Here is a 19,265-nt window from a genome sequence, read left to right on the forward strand (position 1 = left end):
ATCTAGTCCTGCTGATTTGTTAGACTTCAGCCTATTTTATCTAAGCAGCTCTACTCCATCTACAATTTACAGTATAAGTCAAAGATACCTACTTAGTAGTCCCTGTTACTTTTGGGATTAGCGTTTTTTGGATGCGTAAACCTCAATAAATTGCACATTCAAATCATTTACTTTTGCTATTTCACTGTCCTGTGTGTTGCTCTAAGCTGAATATGTTGGTGTATGTGTTTGTGTGCACTATGTGATGGGCTTGAACCCCATCCAAGGCGGGGACTTAATCAACCTGTAGAAGGGTTAAGTGTTAGTTAACTCACTGGGATTTCCAACAGCTAGTGATAAAAATAGATTAATAAATCGCATATATGTGATTTTATATTGGGTTGTTAGCTGTCAGAATTTCTAAGTTTTAAACTGTTTTTTTTAAGCAGAGGGTAGGAGAAATGTTTGTATTTAGTGTTTATTCAGATGGAAACAGATTTTTCCTTCTTTTAGATATTTTGCTGAATATGTATTTTGCTTTTCTACTAAAAATATAGAGTAACATAAAGAAAAGGTCACATATACTGTATCTGCATAATTATGTTGTTTTACAAAATGTGCATTGTTATTTTTCAAACGTGGCAACAATAATGTCAGTCGCCCTGAATGAGTAAAACTCCTACTCTTAGTACAAAAATAGTTTTTAATACATATATAGTGTTCTGTTGTTTATAGAGTCATTGTTCAAACCAGAGTTTTAAAAGTAAGTTTACAAGTGAAAAAGCAATCAACTTCCAGCTTCTGGACCACAGAGAGCAACTAAAGTAATTAAACTAATAAAATATGAAGTACTTTTTTGCCTTTAGAGCATTTCTTGCAGTTTCGGTACTTCACATGGTGTCTCTTACACACATATCATTGGTGGTTTTTAAATTTTTTTTTTTATCTCTAACATTAGTGTCATTCTGTTTGTGGCTGTTTGTGTTCATTGTAGTCGGCAGGGTGTCTATTTTGGTCTTAGATTTCAAATTTAAACAAACCTACATATTAAAGAGTGTCATTATTATTATTATTATTATTATTATTGTTATTATTATTATTTGATATATTAAGTAAAACTATGTGAATAGGAAACAAGAAAGGTGTCCCCGCCCACTACCCATTCATAGCAACACTAGAGCTTCTGAACAACACAGAAGGAACATTTAGTTTATCTGGTGCAAGATAGACCAGCATATAGGTAAATCAGACAAGGTTGTAATGTGAAATTAGGTAAGCAGTGTAGTCCCACCACCTAAGGTGTTGGACTAAACTACAAGGCTGCTGTTTCAGTTTCAGAAGTGGTTTGCTGTGGGACTATGGGTAAAAATTTTCCTACTAGTACTCACAATTTGAAATGTGAAAGAAACTGCTTTGTGCTTGTTTAAAGGTTTGAGGTAAAATAATAATAATAATAATAATAATAATAATAATAATTTTATCTAGTGCATTTATTATTATTATTAAGACTGAGTCATTGATTGAAATATTATTTCCATTGGATGGATGTTTTTAGAAAAAGACATGCACTGTAGGTTTATAAAGGTTGACAGCTGATAAGCCCAATAGAGAAAACATATTTAGAAACTTATAGGTTCTCTCAGTGTTCTCAAAGTAATAATAAGTAAAAAGAACTGCACCTCTCTGGACAATGTTCTGTAGTATCAGATGGGACGCACAAAAAATTTAAATTCATATGCAGTTTATTTTTTTATTTAATAATTTTACCTGACTGTACAATTTAAGAGATCTAAGGATACAAAACCAATCGATCATTCTAATTACATTTCTTGTAATCTGTGCTGCCCTGTTATATGCAGAGCTGTATGCAAGTGTCCCAGCATAAAATTAAAACAATCTAAACAAGTCATACATATTTACATGAAAAGATTTTTTTATGTCCTGTTCTTACAGAAAAGCAGTGAACATGTGTGTGATATTTACCATGTTATTTTATCAAATGACATATCTTTGATTAAATCAAGATTATCATTTATTTGTTTATTATATTGTCCAGCATGTACTTAATAAATTGTAGAATGCCGAAAGCAGGAGGGTGGGAAGTAGGCCAAGATTATAAGAGCTGTGACCTAGTCTGCTAAAACTAAATGGTGACCTCCCAAATAATTTCTTCAGGAATTCTGAGTAGAGTTTTTGTTTTTCTCTCCTTCATTGTCAAATGGCCATATCTTACTTATACTGTAATATATTGAGGGACTTTATAATGTGTTATTGTTAATTGTTGAGAATACATATGTTTTTGTGTATTTAACATAAGTAGTGTGGTTATGTACATATGTTTTATGTTATATGATTTGGTAATATACCATAAGCGTATTATTGTTGTAAATATGTGTAAATGTTTGTGCTCTATGAAGAGCATTATACAAAACAAGTTTAAATGAGTAAATTGTACTGAGATTGTGAGTATGTATAATTATGAATTGGAAGATAGCTTGCTTTTTAACTTCTCTCTAAGCTTAAAACTGGGTAGTCAGGAATCTGGATAACAAAGCCAAGGATGTTTAGCAGAAAAAATAGTAATAAAAAAAAAGTAAAAAAGGGTCAATGCCAAATTAGTACATGTAAGCAGAGCCAAAACAAAAGAGTTTTAAATTAATCACATGAGTAAAATGCTAAGATTTCTTCAAATATCCACTAACCTGGATCAACCAGGAAGTGTTTCACGCTGACCCTATGATGTCATGCGCCACAAGTTTCCAGTTAATATTACTTAGCGTCTGCCTGGCAACAAAGGCAACAAAGATCACATAAAGGCAGCACCTACTGTATCATAGCACATGAAAATGGCACTATGGGAAAATGACACTCATTTTTAACGTAATGAAGAACACACAATTCTAAAAATAAATGCAATGACTGGATTCCATTACATCTTAAACTCCCAAAACAATGTCTCAAATATTTTGAGTTGACAAACGACTACAAAATTTTAAAAACAAAAGCCAGAGCATTGTTGATTGTTTCTTTCCATTTAATAAAGATGTGTGTACTAGGTTGATTTATCGAGACCTTCCTGGCCCCATGGAGTGAAAGACATGATGTATATCTATTTTGCACTGCAATATGAGAGTATTTCCACTGTCTGTGGGGGGATAAAAAACCTCATTGGAGAACTCAAGTAAAATCATGGTGTTTTTTTTTCCCACCATGTACACCCTGATAAAGTATTTTAGAGTTCACATTTACAGTTATCGGAATGAAACATGACTAACACTGCATTACCCTTTAACTTTAAATTGTCCAGAATAAGGGAGTGGCCTTTGATTATTGTGTGTGGCATTTTGTATTGCTACTTTTGAGGCTAATATTCTTGAAATTTTGTTGATTAGATTAGCTGTTATGCTGCTTTGATCATTATAGTTGAAAGTGAATTGCAGAACGTGCAAGTAGTTGCTCAGCCAGCTATCGACCTGCTCTTGGAGGGAGACTGTATATCATGTGGAAATGGCGCAGATACTAATAAGCCCTTCTACAGCCAATTTTCAGCTATTCTACCCAGTCGCTAGATATCAAGGAAAAAATGTATGTTGTTAATATTGTCTCACCTTACAGATAATATTGATATAAAGATCATATAGATATTTAATTTTTGTTAGTGTGTAGGATTATATAATGCTACCTGGGTGTCTCATAAATATTTTAAATTACATGACCATGCTATCCTAAAAGCAATTCCAGCTAACTTACTAAGAGAAGCTCCAGAGATTTTTTATGTTTAATATCCTTTTCTTTGCCACTCAGTGATTAATGGGGAAATTTAAGGTGACAAACAAAGAAAAATGTTGTGATCATATGTATTGCTTGATTTTCAGTTTGCATTATTTTAAAAGTATAATTCATATACAGAAAAAGACTAAATATTGCAGGTTCTTTCCTTTAAAAAATAAAGCAGCTGGAGAGGTTGCTAATGGAGCTCAGTTTAGGATTCTTTATGCAACTGTCTGATCAAGACATATAGCTTATAATTGATGTGTCCATTACTTGAATTCTCTTGTAATTATAGTCAATAAGTCTTGTAAATGTGTTAAAGCTCACTAAAAGCATAAAAAATCCAGAAGAGAAGAAGGCTAATAATTTAAAATAATCAATGTAGGCGTTTCAACACTTAATTTCCCTTGTGTGTTGATAGCTGATCATTCTTAATCCATTAAGATTTATTTTGTCGTTTATAATGCAAAATAGGTTTGCACTGGTCACTTGCCTGATTTCAAAATGTCCAGCAGGTTAAGTGCTCAATGTAGTCCATTATTCTTCCCTGACTATATATATTAATTGCATTTAAAATCAAGTTAATGCAAAAACAAGAAGTGAGGTAAGCATCAATAAGTAACCGTCCAAATAGCCACCTACCCCACAGAAATTTTACCTTTACTTCTTTTACAAATAATGGCTCTATCTTGCTCCTGTTTTACTAAAAATAAGCGTTTTTCACCATTCCCTCTGGTTAAGCTTTCATTCTTCAGTCTCTTGAGTTTGTGTAATTTAGGAAATGTTGACTTTTTTGATTTAATCATCCAAACAACATAGTTGCATCTTAAAAAAAAAAAACAAAAAAAAACTTGTGGCAGGAAGGGTGCAAATATGCTGTATATACCCTGCATGTAGCATTTTTTCATTTGTCTATAGTAAACTGCTTTTTCAAAATGTATACCCAGTTTTAAAGATTATCCAATTCTGAATGTATTTTACTGCCTTCTACATATTTTGCCGTTCCTCCAATTTTACTCTCATCTAAAAATTTCACAAGTTTACCAGTTACATCTGCATTATTGTCATTAATAATAATTAGAAAGAGTAAACAGTCCCGGGTACCCACTAATGACTTAATCCTGTGTAGATCACTCTTCTCTGATTTGTATTTTGTCTCTTGTCTGTTTACCAGGTTTGAATCACATTTTGTAAGTTAATTGTGACACCATTGGCTTCCAGGTTTAATAAAAAATCTTTGGTGCAAACCATATTAATGGATTTTTGGCATCTTACTAATTTATTTCTTGTGATTTTCCTTTCCCTACTGCTCCTAGTTGCCTGTTTAAAAAAGTGTAATCATTTCAATTGACAGGATTTTGTCCCATTATAGTTTTAGTTTTATAGTTTCTAACAAGTACTCTACTAATTTATTTATGATTATACTGAAGCTTCTATAATCTTTCACTGGAAAGAAGTGACACTTATTCGTCTATACTTTTGTGTTTTACCAGTGCGATTTAGGACAGTAGTAGATTAATGCTGTGTGTGTGTTGGTGCTGGCTTTGATTTACTGGCATAAGAAATTAATTGGGCTAATAAATTTAGGTTTAGGTTTAGAATAGATAGTATGACATTTGAAATTTAGAATGCTGAAAGTATGAGAGAAACGTTCATTGAATTGGTAGAGATCCTGAATTGCAGCAGAGAAGTTATTTGCTGTATAAGGAAGGAAACTGAAGGCACTGTGTAATAATGTTTTGTGGAGTTGAAGATTTCAAATTTTGCTGATGACAGAGGTGTGTTGGTATTGCTTTAACTGGAATTCTTCTAATTGGAAAAAATGGTGAGTAATGTGGTTACGATGGAAGTTAAGTGTTCTGTAATCGTGGGCAAAGAAGAGGTGAACATAATCCCAGCAAATACACTATATAAGAAATTGATAGATGTACAATTTAAAAAGTTACATTTTAGGACTTGTGGTTGTTAATATTTTCATAGGTGACTTGGCAAGAGACTACTGTCTTGAGTGGTCGTATCAGAGCCAGTACTGATCATGATGAGTGATTTCAATGCAACTTTGATGGATATTAAAGTGAAGGAATTCCGGTGTTTCATTTTGCAATGGAAATTATCATGAGCAGCACCGGCGGCACAGTTCGCGCAGTGGTAGCGCTGCTGCCTCGCAGTTAGGAGACCTGGGTTCGCTTCCCAGGTCCTCCCTGCGTGGAGTTTGCATGTTCTCCCCGTGTCTGCGTGGGTTTCCTCCGTGCGCTCCGGTTTCCTCCCACAGTCCAAAGACATGCAGGTTAGGTGCATTGGCGATTCTAAATTGGCCCTAGTGTGTGCTTGGTGTGTGGGTGTGTTTGTGTGTGTCCTGCGGTGGGTTGGCACCCTGCCCAGGATTGGTTCCTGCCTTGTGCCCTGTGTTGGCTGGGATTGGCTCCAGTAGACCCCCGTGACCCTGTATTTGGATTCAGCGGGTTAGACAATGGATGGATGGATGAGCAGCACCTTCTCTAAGAAAGATACAAAGGATGTTAATAACATTGGTAGCTAGTTGCATTAGGAACACAACTCTACTTGTCACTGAGGATAGATGAGAATGATAATAAATAATTTTATGTATGTAGTGTTTTTCCCATGTACAAAGCAGATGACTTGGGTGTGGTGTATGAGTCGGGGACTTTTTTTTCTTCTTTTCTTCTTTTGATATTTGTATCATTTCTCATTCAGATGTTTTACTTATATTATAGAAACATGTTTACAAAATAAATTTACTCACATAATGAATGAAGTGAATAAAATCATTGTGTGGTCAAAGTCATGAGGAAGAGTAAGAGTAAGTATGTGCTATGGATAAAACTATGTGTTTGCTAAATGATGAGAGGGTCAGAAATTAATTGGCAGACACATTTTTAAAAAATGTATAACTGAGAAGCAGTTTTGAAAACAACAGAACTTGTTTGTGCATTGACAAAGAAACCATTGAGGCACAAGGAGGACTGCTTTTGCAGTACTGGTACAGTCTACGGCCACACATTACTAGTGTTCATTTAAAAAACACTGTTTTAAACAAAAATAAAATAAAAATGAAATTAAATAAAAATGCAGTTTTTAAAAGAAAAGTATCTCTGTCTACAGTAGTGTTTTCGCATCATTTAAGAAAATACATTATTTCTGCCAACACTAAAACAACAGAAAATGCATGTGACATACTGTAAGTGTTTCCCTACACTGGACATTTGTGCAATGGTAGAAAAATCCTTGAAGGGATGGTAAAGCCACCACCCACATTTTTTATCTCAAAATTGGATAAATTATTTGCTAGTTGCATATGTATGAAGCATTCAAACTGTACAAAATTCAATTTAGATGCATACAGGTAAGTAACACAGTAAGCACCCCATGGAAAGCATCTTCTCTGTATCTGCTATATTGGAATGTCATTTTCTTTTGTGTAGGGTGACCAGTTGGGGATTGTGATGTTGTAATAGGATCCAATCAGGGAAGGACTATGTAATAAGCACAAACAAATCAGAATGCAATTATAGTTTGTGTTTTCAAAAGTCTACGCTTTCACCCATCTACACTGCAACATTGAGCTGATGTTTTCAGAGGTATATGATGCTAAAGGGTACCGTTCGGTCCATAAATATTTGGACAGAGACAACTTTTTTTCTAATTTCGGTTCTGTACATTACCACAATGAATTTTAAATGAAACAACTCAGATGCAGTTGAAGTGCAGACTTTCAGCTTTAATTCAGTGGTGTGAACAAAATGATTGCATAAAAATGTGAGGCAACTAAAGTATTTTTTGAACACAATCCCTTCATTTCAGGGGCTCAAAAGTAATTGGACAAATTAAATAACTGGAATTAAAATGTTCATTTCTAATACTTGGTTGAAAACCCTTTGCTGGCAATGCCAGCCTGAAGTCTTGAACTCATGGACGTTACCAGATGCTGGGTTTCCTCCTTTTTAATGCTCTGCCAGGCCTTTACTGCACCGGCTTTCAGTTGCTGTTTGTTTGTGGGCCTTTCTGTCTGAAGTTTAGTCTCTTAGGCAAAGAGTGTTGTTCACTTAGTTGGATGTTGTGAAGGGGTTTCTCTTCACCATCGAAATGATTCTGCGATCATCCACTACTGTTGTCTTCCATGGACGTCCAGGTCTTTTTGTGTTGCTGAGTTCACCAGTGCTTGCTTTCTTTCTCAGGATGTACCAAACTGTAGATTTTGCCACTTGTAATATTGTAGCAATTTCTCGGATGGGTTTTTTCTGTTTTCACAGCTTAAGGATGGCTTCTTTCACCTGCATGGAGAGCTTCTTTGACCACATGTTGTCTGTTCACAGCAAAATCTTCCACATGCAAGCAGCACACCTCAAATCAACTCCAGGCCTTTTATCTGCTTAATTGATAAGGACATAACGACGGACTTGAACACACCTGCCCATGAAATAGCCTTTGAGTTAATTGTCCAATTACTTTTGAGCCCCAGAAATGAAGGGATTGTGTTTAAAAAAAATGCTTTAGTTGCCTCACATTTTTATGCAATCATTTTGTTCACCCCACTGAATTAAAGCTGAATGTCTGCACTTCAACTGCACCTGAGTTGTTTCGTTTAAAATTCATTGTGGTAATGTACAGAACCAAAATTAGAAAAAAGTTGTCTCTGTCCAAATATTTATGGACCTAACTGTATTTTCAAAAGGATCAGTTTTTCAGTGGGTTGAAAATGTCAGGGTACTGTGGATGTAGCCTAAGTATGAAGAGCATCTCATGAAGTGTGAGGCCCCCAGCATTGTGACCTCCTTTTTGTGCTGTATTGTTTTCAGAAACTTTCAACAGCAGAGGGCATTTAGCAGTTCAAAGAAAATGGAGGCACCTTAATGAAATATCAGAATTTAAAGAGCTGATCCAGAAGTTAAGAGTAACTCTAGATGCAGCAATACAGTATATATTGGTTAAATAAAAAAATCTGTATATCAGAGACAAAGGACCAGATGCATTTAATATGGGACACATTGTACAGTATAGCTAAGCACCTGAAGAAGACATTATTTCATTACTTGGAATGCTTTGACTATAGCTTTGTTAACATGAAACCTAATATTCTCAAGTATAGCTCATTATAGCTCAATTAAAGTAAAACACTTTTATATTAAACATGCTAATACCATTTTCATTGAAATCTTATCACTATCAATTAAACAACACACTTTGTTGTATTCAGCATTTAAATATTTAAACTAATACAGGCCCTTCTTTGAGTATAATATTGTTGCATTTCATCTTCTTTATTTATCTTCATGCTCTAGTGTATGATCACAAACACAAAATTTCAACAATTTTTATAAAGATGCTGCTTATTGCTCATATTTATACAATTGTAATTTACTTACAGTTGTGTATGTGTGTGTAAGTGTAAGATCTTCAAAGCAGACTGTGAAGCAAAGTTGAAATATCGTTGCTTAAGTAAAGTATCTTTTATGAAAGACAAAAAAAATCGCTTTCAGATGCATTGATAATATTTAATTTACTAATTAGGGAACCTTTATTTTCTATATTAAATTTTATAAAGAAAAGTAGAGCTTTGTAGACTCCAGTATACCCCCAGCATTTTATGGATATACAGTATTGTACAGTTATGTCATATTCACAGTACAGTAGTTTATATATTAACTTACTAATATCGGAAAAGCATTAAATCATATTTTAACCAAAAAAACTGTATTTCTATGTTTGGTAGATGTTCATTTTGTGAACTTGATTTATCATTATAGGCAATTTCTTCAGCTTTTCTTGGCTGTATTGGACTTGCAAGGTATGAAAAACCTTGAACCAGAACATTGATATGAAATAGAGGAATTCAGTAAGCCTGTACAGTATATTGGCCAAAAATTGTTGATATTGCCAGAATTTAAGTATGAACACAAATATATGCTATATGTAAAAGTTTGAGTTTGCGTAGTTTGTGTATAGTTTTATTTTATGTAGTAATATAACTACTTAGTTATACAAATAAAGTGGCTTAGGGGGAGATTTTAGACGAGCAGTAAGATAAGAGGTGCAAACACTCCACGGCCATCTTCCCCAAAGTTGGAGTTATCAAGACTGTTTAGAGTATCTTGTGGAGGCTGACAACGACTCTGATAACTCTGGGGAAAAAGATGGGGATAAGGAGTCCTAGTGGATAATCGCATAACCAGCCCACATAAAGAGAACAGTAGTGATTGTGGAGGAGACAGTTATTAGAGAAATTGAGACTCTGATTTGCTGTAGAGCTAGAGAGTCATGTGCAGTTTTTCTGCCTTGTACACTGTTAGGAGAAATCCCTGGACATTGGATAGGATCCTGGCTGGAACAAGGATAAATCCAGTTGTTGGTGACTGTGCTGGAATAGATAATATACAGTAGGCAAGCCTGGCAGTTTTGCAATCCAAATCAAATGTAAAAATTGAGGAGCAGAGCTGACAAAGTAGTTTTCTCTGTAGTTGTTCCTGGGTATGATTATGAATATTGGAAGGCTTAACTCGTGGCTCAGATCATGGTGTAGAATGGAGGGGCATAGGTTTATAAGACATTTCAGCTAGGGAGTTAAGAGCAGGGAGTATAGGGCATTCCAGGTTCAAAACTTTGTATAGGAAGAAATAACAGTATAAAAAATGCAATAACTTCAAAATTTCTAACCCACATCTAATAAGCAGAATTAAAATCAACTGTACGTATATTAAATATGGCTAGACTTGATGCTAAATGCATAACAAATTAAGCCAATAAAGTTAGTTATATGTAGTGATATAAGAAGTGTGGTCATATCTGAGAGATGGGGATTAATATAGGTCGATATGCAATATTTGGGAACGGCAGACAAAATTGACAAAGTGAGCGAGTTGCCATTTATGTAAAACAACATCTCAATGTACGTCTGTTTTAAATGACTGGTGAGACATATCTAATAGATGATATTTGAAAAGCATTAGGAAGAGCTGCCTGATACTAAGAACTGATTTACCAGACTGCTCAGTGCAAGCAGTAGTTCAATATGTGCGCTTTTCATAATACGTCATATTAAAAAAGTAAGTTTAGAGATGGGCATTGTCGTAATGCGGGACTTTAATTACCCAAATGTTAACTGGGGTAATTTTATAAGTAAAAGAGCATAAGATAAGGTTTTCATGTGTGTAATCAGTGACTGTTTTAACTGAGTATGCTGAAACATCAAGGGAAGCAGAAGCCGGTCTAAATTTATTATTCTGTAACAATCAGGATAGAATTTAGGGTGTAAAGGTGATCCAGCCATTAGGATCCTGTCACAACAATATAATACATTTTTACTTTCTTTTGACATTGTGGAGTTACATCTTGAAATGATTTATAAGGACAGATCTTTTGACTTTAAGAACAGTATTTTATTGCTGTTCATTTTCGGTCTCCTCACAGAGATGTGCTTTGTGTACTGACACTAATATGAAAGTTATTAGAAATAATTACTTAAATTCAAATTGCCTCTGATCCAATTTATAAGTCATATTTTTTATTGTGGGTTTGATGTGATTTATATTCTTTATTGATTGCAGTTGTTGGTTATGTATTAAAGCAATTTCTCATATTTAGGAAAAACACTTCAGAAAACCAAACAAGTGTAAATGAATTCACATTTTTTATATTAATTTTGAAGGTTGAGATATTTGGTTGCTTTCTGTAACACTAGTAAGAAAAGTTTCACAGGCTTTCCATATACAGTACTTTTCATAAACACTTCCTTGCTTATTTTATTTTAATTCAACAATATCTCTGGCTGTGCACTTTATGAAATTGTTGGGTCTGTATTGTTCTTACTGCAATGCCCTGAAAGTAAGTTCAGGCACTTACTAACCAATAACCTCCATTTATGTAATAACAAAATAGTTGCATATTGTTTAATCTGTATGCATGATTACTTGCTTGTTTTAGCTCATGTTTCCAATGAACTTAATACAGTCCAATCTGATTTATTTTCATCACACCTTACTGTACAATAGAAGTATTTTTTTGTTGGTACTGATAGTTTAGTTTTAGAGGTTTATATACAAAGAAACATGGTATTATGGCAGGTGTCCATTGGCAGGAAGACTCTGGCTTGCTTCCAGAGATCAGAGACCTGTTATTAGGATAAGTTTAGTGTAAAGTACTCCAGTGGCAGGAAGTGTTTGAGTGTGTTCTGCAATGGACTGCAGCTTATTCTATTGCTGCTTCCTACCCTTTGCTGCTAAGGTGTGCTCTAAGTACTTGTGCCCCCAAGAAACAACAGGTTTAGAAAACTGACTAATGAATAGAATGATCTTTGAAAGTTTATATAGCTGTCATATAGTCATTTATGTGGGTGCACATGGAAAAAGCCTGCAGTTTCCTCACTTGCAAGCTGTTAGATCAAAATGTAATTCTTTCTATAATTATTAAGCTTTATGCAGTTCTAAGCACATCAAACACAGAAAAAAAGTACACGAGTAACGCAAGTTTTTTTCCCCCTCCATTAATGTTTTTCATACCATTTGCTGTTATACAACATTGGTCACCATTGACTTGTGATAAACATTTTACCTCCATTCTCCATGAAAACGTGAGATTAAAAATGTTATCTCAATCATCACTACAAAATGCATGGAGTATATTACATAAGAAAAATATAATTTCTGAGTGGAGTATTCTTTCAAGAGAAACCTGGCTGTGCTCTTCACTTCATTTTCTGTCTTCCTCCATGATGACCTTTCACCCCCACAACAATATAGTTTCCTGTAGCTCATTTCATGAATGCTACTGTTGCCATTGTTCTTTTGAAAGTGATTTGAGTGCTTAGGGTAAGATATATTCTCAGGATTTAGATAAATAAGGTGCTATTTTAAACTATAGTCTAACTCCCTGTGTACATTAAAACTCCACCTATGACAGTTGCTGTGAACAGAGAAGTGAACTGGAATGTATACCTACCACAAGAAATATAGTGTGAATAATCTGCAATAAAAGTATTATGGTAGTTCCCATTTACTCTTGTTGTCCTAAAATACCTACTTTTAAATAAAGGTGTAAAGTTTTTGCTTTCATGCTTGCACTAGTGCTTCATAGACTCCATTTTAAACCACAAGAACAGGCACAGTATTTTATAACATTTATAAAATCTGTTTGCCTTAGGGGCAGAATGGTGATGCAGTGGATTTTGCATGATCTCCCTGTGTTTACGTGGGTTTCCTAATCCATCCACCCATCCATTATCCAATCCGCTATATCCTAACACAGGGTCAGGTTAGGTGAATTGGTAATTCTAAATTGGCCCGTGAGTGTGTGTATAATGGACTGGTACCCAGGGTTTTTTCCTACTTACAATACAATACAATATTTATTTTTGTACTGTATAGGTCAAAATCACACAGTGAGTGCCCCAATAGCACTTGTGCCCCATGCTGGCTGGGATAGGCTCCAGCAACTCCCACAACCCTGGTCTGGACTAAGCGTGATAGTAAATGACTGACTGTTTAACTTGGAACAACACTTTCCGATGGCAAATTAATGTATACCATAATTATAAAAAATTACTTTGACATGAAAAATAGCAAAGTTTTTCTTTAAGTGTGCATAAATCAAAATTTGCTTGTTTTGTCTAACAGTTATGATAGCCCAGTTGATGATTTTTAATCTGTTGGTTCTGGAATTTGTTATATAATGCTTGTCCAGTCATGTGGGTGTTTTTTAGGATCATTATATGTACTAAAAGTTTAGTTTACAGCTGGGAAAATTCTGGCACTAATGTGCTCTCAGCAAATGGTATGTGTCATGAACATCTAGAGCACACCAATTTTCTCAATTCTCAATATTAATTCTAACATGTTCGCTTTTTCCAGAAAGTATTGCATTTTGTTGTATTGTAGTGCATTATCTTTCCATTCTTTTCTGATTATTGTATAGTTTAAGAAGGCAATGTGTCTTTTTTAAAAATTATTTCTTCTTTTGTTGATGATGTGCTTTATTCTCACATTTAAATAATCTTACAAGAGGCTAATAAATCTGAATGGCTTAAGAAGCAACAGGTATATTGATTTCCGAAGTACACAGCTTACTAATAACATATGGAGAGCCAAAGGCAAATCTGAGTGATACAGAGAGGCTAGCTGTAGATTATTTAAGAACAGTTTATATGTAAGTATACTTTCAAATGTGTCTGGTGACTGGTATAAGTGACATGGTTTTATTGGCTGGTGGTAATAATCTGTGCACTTTAAATTTTTCTAAACTGCTAACCATGAATGACAAGCATTTCTTTTACAATATATGGTATACTATTTTAAAAATAATATTTTGCTTTGTATTATATCTGATCTTTAAATCTGGACCTCTTCACTTTATTATTAGAGAGTGCAATTCTAAAATGGGAGCTCAATAGAAGATATCTGCTTTAATGTTGACATTTAGACCAAAAGTTATTTTCCTTCTAACACCATCTGCACCTGCCGTTCTTACATGATTTTTTTAAAAGCTTTATTTTATTTTTAGAAAATATTCTAATGGATTTAAAAGGAACTTGTGTAGAGAAGTTTGAAATACAAGATAACCATAGCAGGGAAAGAGTGAATATTTCTGAGTCTCATTTCAAATCTAAAAATTCCATATCTCCGATTTAGATGACAGTAATAATTTAACATGACATTGCATTAATGGTTGGTTCAGTTTTACTGAACTCATTTAAGTGGAATGGAGTTTCTTAATTTGACTGATAAGATGTGATGGCTATTAGATGTAATGTCTTTCTCCTTTTGGCATTTAAATGCATAGAACAGACTGAATATAGCCATCTATGTGTTAGATATACTTTACACCTACACCTAGAAATGAAAATGGCAGAATTAAGAGATCTGGTTTCATTGTCACTGAACTGTGAAATACTCACCCATTTCCGTATCTGATAAGTAACGGTGGCCTTTCAATCTTCGTTAGAACATTAAAATTAAATGCGTCGTTTTATTTTATCTTGCAGCTAGTGAACCATGTTTGAACACATTAGTAATCCACACAATGTCTTTTATCTGTTCAAGAAAAGATTCAGAAATAACTATAGAAGTAACTTTGACATTACCTTCAGAGTGTTTGGAAATCAATCCATTTTGTTTCTGACATTACAGCAATAATAATAACTTTACTTCAGTTTTGGTTGCTTCTGGAGATGGAGTCTATTCATGCTGCAATGTGTGCAAGACTGGAACTCTCTGTAGACATGACACAGTTTTGTTGAACAAGTTCAATGTCTGCTGATGATTAATGAATAGATAGTATACTTTTTTGATAAATCAATAATGATAGGACCAATATGGAACATTTCATCTTATAGAGCTGCTGCTGCCATGATAATAGCCGATGATCTGTTTAGGTTCACTCCAAATTACCGTCGTTATTAAAGCTAAGATGTAATTATTACCCAAGTACAGTGTTGCTGTCAATGATCAATTTTGTGAACCTAATGAATATGTGAAGATGTTTATGAGAATGCATACTTTTATTTTCTTGAAAGTACAGCTACAAATTTATTTTTATTTTAAAGGATGACTAATTTTATTACAGTTCCCAGCAGCATAATGGAATATTTATGGTTCATGTAAGGGAATTCTGTTAATCAGCCAAATTTGTTTGTAACCTGGCTATCCTGGTTGTGTGATAAAGTCTTATTCCAGAAGAAAAAGTTCCAAACGTTGGTGGCCCATCACGGTGCAATGTCAATTAGTATGACAGCATTTTTTAAACTATGGAGAGTAAGATTTAGTTTAATTAAGAAGACTGCCTGTGAACAAGGTGAGCATCCAAATTCCACAAGACAACCTGGTACTAAACTGAGTTTTGCCCCAAACCGGTATGGCTTGCAGTACTCTATGACTCCGTGCTACAATTACTTGCAGTAGTCTTATATTAAGAAATGTTATGTAAATACTGATATAAATCTGCTGAATCAAGCGTCCATGTTAGAGAGCCCAATCTGCCAGTTCACTTAATGTGGCAATTCATTTCCCCTTTGTTTTAAAGATGATGTATAGACCTTATTTTTAAATCCATGTTGCATGTTCAGCTGCTTTTAAATTGCTGCCTTCTTTATGAATGCATAGAGTAATCTTAAATTCTACAAAAACCCATAAATGGATGTATACAGTTTCTTGTGTTGAGAGTACACAATCTCTTCTTTATTGTCCTTTCATACTGACATGAATTCATCACTGCAGGCAGGGAGTACATCAGTTTTGAGGAGTTGAAGTTACTCTGTAATTGTGCTTACATGCTTACATTTTCCATAGAAATTACAAAACAAACACTGCAAGTTTATTATAAATACAAAATCTATTATCAAACCAATATAAAATTTGCACTTGTAACACCGTTATTGAAGCACCTAAAACTATATTGGATTTGAAAAATGAATTAATGGTGTCTTCTGTTGAAACCTAGCTATCAGTTTATGATATGGTTCCATAAAATGTTTATCAGTGAGTAAGCTTTTGAGAAATTTTAATTTCAGATTTGGTTTGGAAGACTAAATACTTAAGAGAAAAGTTTGTTTTTGTACTGTGAAAAAAACATTGCCTTTGTATTATTATTTGTATTTTCATATAAAATGCTATGAATTTAAATTTGTGTTAAAGTTTTATTTGTTTTAGTATGACCAGTTTTAATATATTAACATTTGTGAAGGCTTTTTCACTGTCCTAGCCTAATTTGCTAGACAGTTTCAAGTTTTATATTCATTTCTTCTAACAGCTCAGCTCTAAACTTCGCAAAGATGCTTTCAGAATTTACTTCAGGCATTTGGTTAAATATTATTTACTTCATTCTTCATTTTATTTCAAAGTATCTGAGTTAAATGAAGTTCGTTCTTTCTTTCTTTTATGGAAAAAAGTATTTTTATTCACCAACCTGTAACTCAAAAAAGTGGTTCTCAGTACTGTCTTTTATCTAGGCTTTGAATTTTAGGGACTAGTGTTTGATAATGATAACACTTGGAAAAACAAATTTAATGAATAAGTATAGAGATTAAGTCTGTAAAGGTGCATTGCAAAAATCCATGTCACGTTTTATTCTATTTTTTAAGTACTATGCTTTAAATGTTAATGGAGTCCAAAGTATTGTCAAAGTTCTCTCTGTTTCTTTAATAACCTGTAATGTGTAGGAATGCCAAACACATGCATTTTGTTCCTATGGCATGTATAGTTTTCACAACTCCCCAATTTCTGCATAGTAACTCGACTTTTTTATTGTTTTAGGTTCAAAGCCTTTTAAGTGTAAACTTTGCAACTTTGCTACAGCTCAGCTGGGTGATGCTCGCAACCATGTTAAGAGGCACCTTGGAATGAGAGAATACAAGTGTCATGTGTGTGGGTAAGCAAAGAGATTTTTTTTTGCCCCTCATTGCAGCAATAAAATGGAAACATGGTCCAAATTGTAAAACTCTGTATTTCACATCCCAGGAGATCTGAAATTATACTTGCTGTTCCATTGTTATGGTAAATTTTTTAAACACAGTTATGACATTCTTCATCTGCTTCCAATCCTGCACTGAACACGAGCAATTTCATGGTCTCTAAGGTCAATCTGAACCTGTAATCTGTAAATTGACTAAATTATAGGATGTTCACTGATGTTGCCGGGAAGAACTGTAAATTTCACCTAAAGACATAAAAATATATAATTTAGTCTTTATATGGGTATTGCTTTATAAACAGTTTACTTTTTTAGCTTGCTTGAGGTCATGTGATTGATCCCATTAGTTTGCCAAAATTAGACTTGTTCAGATAAAGTATAAAGTCTTTGCCATGTTTAGTGTGGCAATTGATTTTGGTAGCATTATAGATATTACTTAGTTTTTCTTTCATTACCTATATGTATTTCTTTTGCAGTTTGTTCATTTGCTTCAGTTCACCATTATGTAGCAATCTGAAAAGTGGTTTGTTCAGAGTGCTGCACACATAAGACAAAGCATACATTTTTAAAGGCACATATATTGGTAAATTACAACAGTACAGAGCTTGTTGATAGCTTAAGGAAAAGAAATTGAAGCATTTCTAAATACCCCAAAAGTAAATAATTTTAAGAAGCCATGATTATTAAAGCCAAAAACACAAAGTGACCTAATTCAATTCAACATCTAAATAAATAGCAGAGTCTATTTGTTCATATTTGACATTTTGGAGTGCAATCTTCTTAAAGTACTGGTCAACTACTGCCCTTAGAACTGGATATCATATGCTATATAAGGAATAATAAGATGTGTTATAACAAAAGAGGGCTTTCCTCACATTTTAGTGAGTGAAGACCAGGAGGCTGTAGAAAGGCCTCTGTTAATACAGATAATCTGAATACTTCAAAAGCAATCCAGTATCTTGCATGAAACATGAGTGAGAGAGATTATGTTTTAATGGATTAAAAGCACTTTCTCAGATAAGCTGCTCAGAAGGTCCTTTATGAGTGCACCTTGTTATACTCTACTGGTAATAGACCTCACATAAAGGAAAGAACATAGAGAGTGGGGGACATCTTGTATTATTAATGAATGTCTGAAAAATCAAATATTTAAAAATTTTTAAGCTTGAAATAAAGAAAAACTGTATCAAAATATCAATGTTGCTACTTAGTATTTTCTTTTTGGCTGAACGGTTACTGTCTTTCTTTTTAATTATAGATACGTTATTACCTGTTCATGGTCATTTTGTTGTTTTGTATTATATTAACTTGTTGCCTATTAATTCCAATATGTCTGTTACACTTTGTGTTGTGAACAAGTACTTTACTCACAATAGCTAAATAATTGTATTCGGTAATGATGAATACAGTATAAAAAATAATCCTTTAGAATTTCTTGATTAAATTGAGCTCATTTTATTTAGTGGCCAGTGTTGAATATTCTGCATTTCTCATTACATTTTTTAATTCAGTTGCATCTACTGATTTCAGTTATATTCCTTCCATATACAGTATATTCTCTCAATTTAGCAGTTTTGGTTCTGGACATAAATCCTCTTTGGGCCTGAAAGATTTTTCTAAAATATTGAAATGTATGCAAGTTCAATAAGAGATTACACAGAGATCGATGGATGAACTTCCAGGTACCCTTAAATGAGTTAATTTTGACATAGTGCTCCAATGTGTAGTATCCTGATTGAAACCTTAAGTTATGCAATAAGGGAGTTTAATTTTCTAACCAGTACTGTAGCAGAAATTATTGCTACAAAGGTTTAAACAATATTATTTTACATGAGCTCAGGTTCATTATTTTCACTTTTATTATTTCTTGCAGAGCAGTTTAAAAGTTGACACTTAAAAGTCTGTTCCATGTAGGATTTTGCATTAACCTCTTTAGAGTGTTATGTTTTCCTTATTGTTATGTTTGAAGAGCCAAAAACATTCAATTATTTCAACAAGAAAACAGCCCTTTTCAAGTCCAGCCACACAATTCTAAATTGTATTTTGATCTGTGCCCCGACTTGGCCACTCTAGGATATCAACATTGTTGTTTTTAAGCCATG

General features: G+C 33.7%; 1 protein-coding gene across 1 annotated transcript in view; it reads left to right on the forward strand.

Annotated features, from left to right (window-relative positions):
- Positions 1–19,265, forward strand: part of znf407 (zinc finger protein 407) — a 528,111-nt gene that overhangs the window by 37,898 nt on the left and 470,948 nt on the right. Inside the window, exon 3 of the mRNA XM_039737697.1 lies at positions 17,007–17,121. Coding sequence (XP_039593631.1) covers positions 17,007–17,121 — 115 coding nt within the window. The remainder of the gene's footprint in view (positions 1–17,006; positions 17,122–19,265) is intronic.

This window comes from Polypterus senegalus, chromosome 15 (assembly GCF_016835505.1).
Source record: "Polypterus senegalus isolate Bchr_013 chromosome 15, ASM1683550v1, whole genome shotgun sequence".
Classification (NCBI taxonomy): Eukaryota; Metazoa; Chordata; class Cladistia; order Polypteriformes; family Polypteridae; genus Polypterus; species Polypterus senegalus.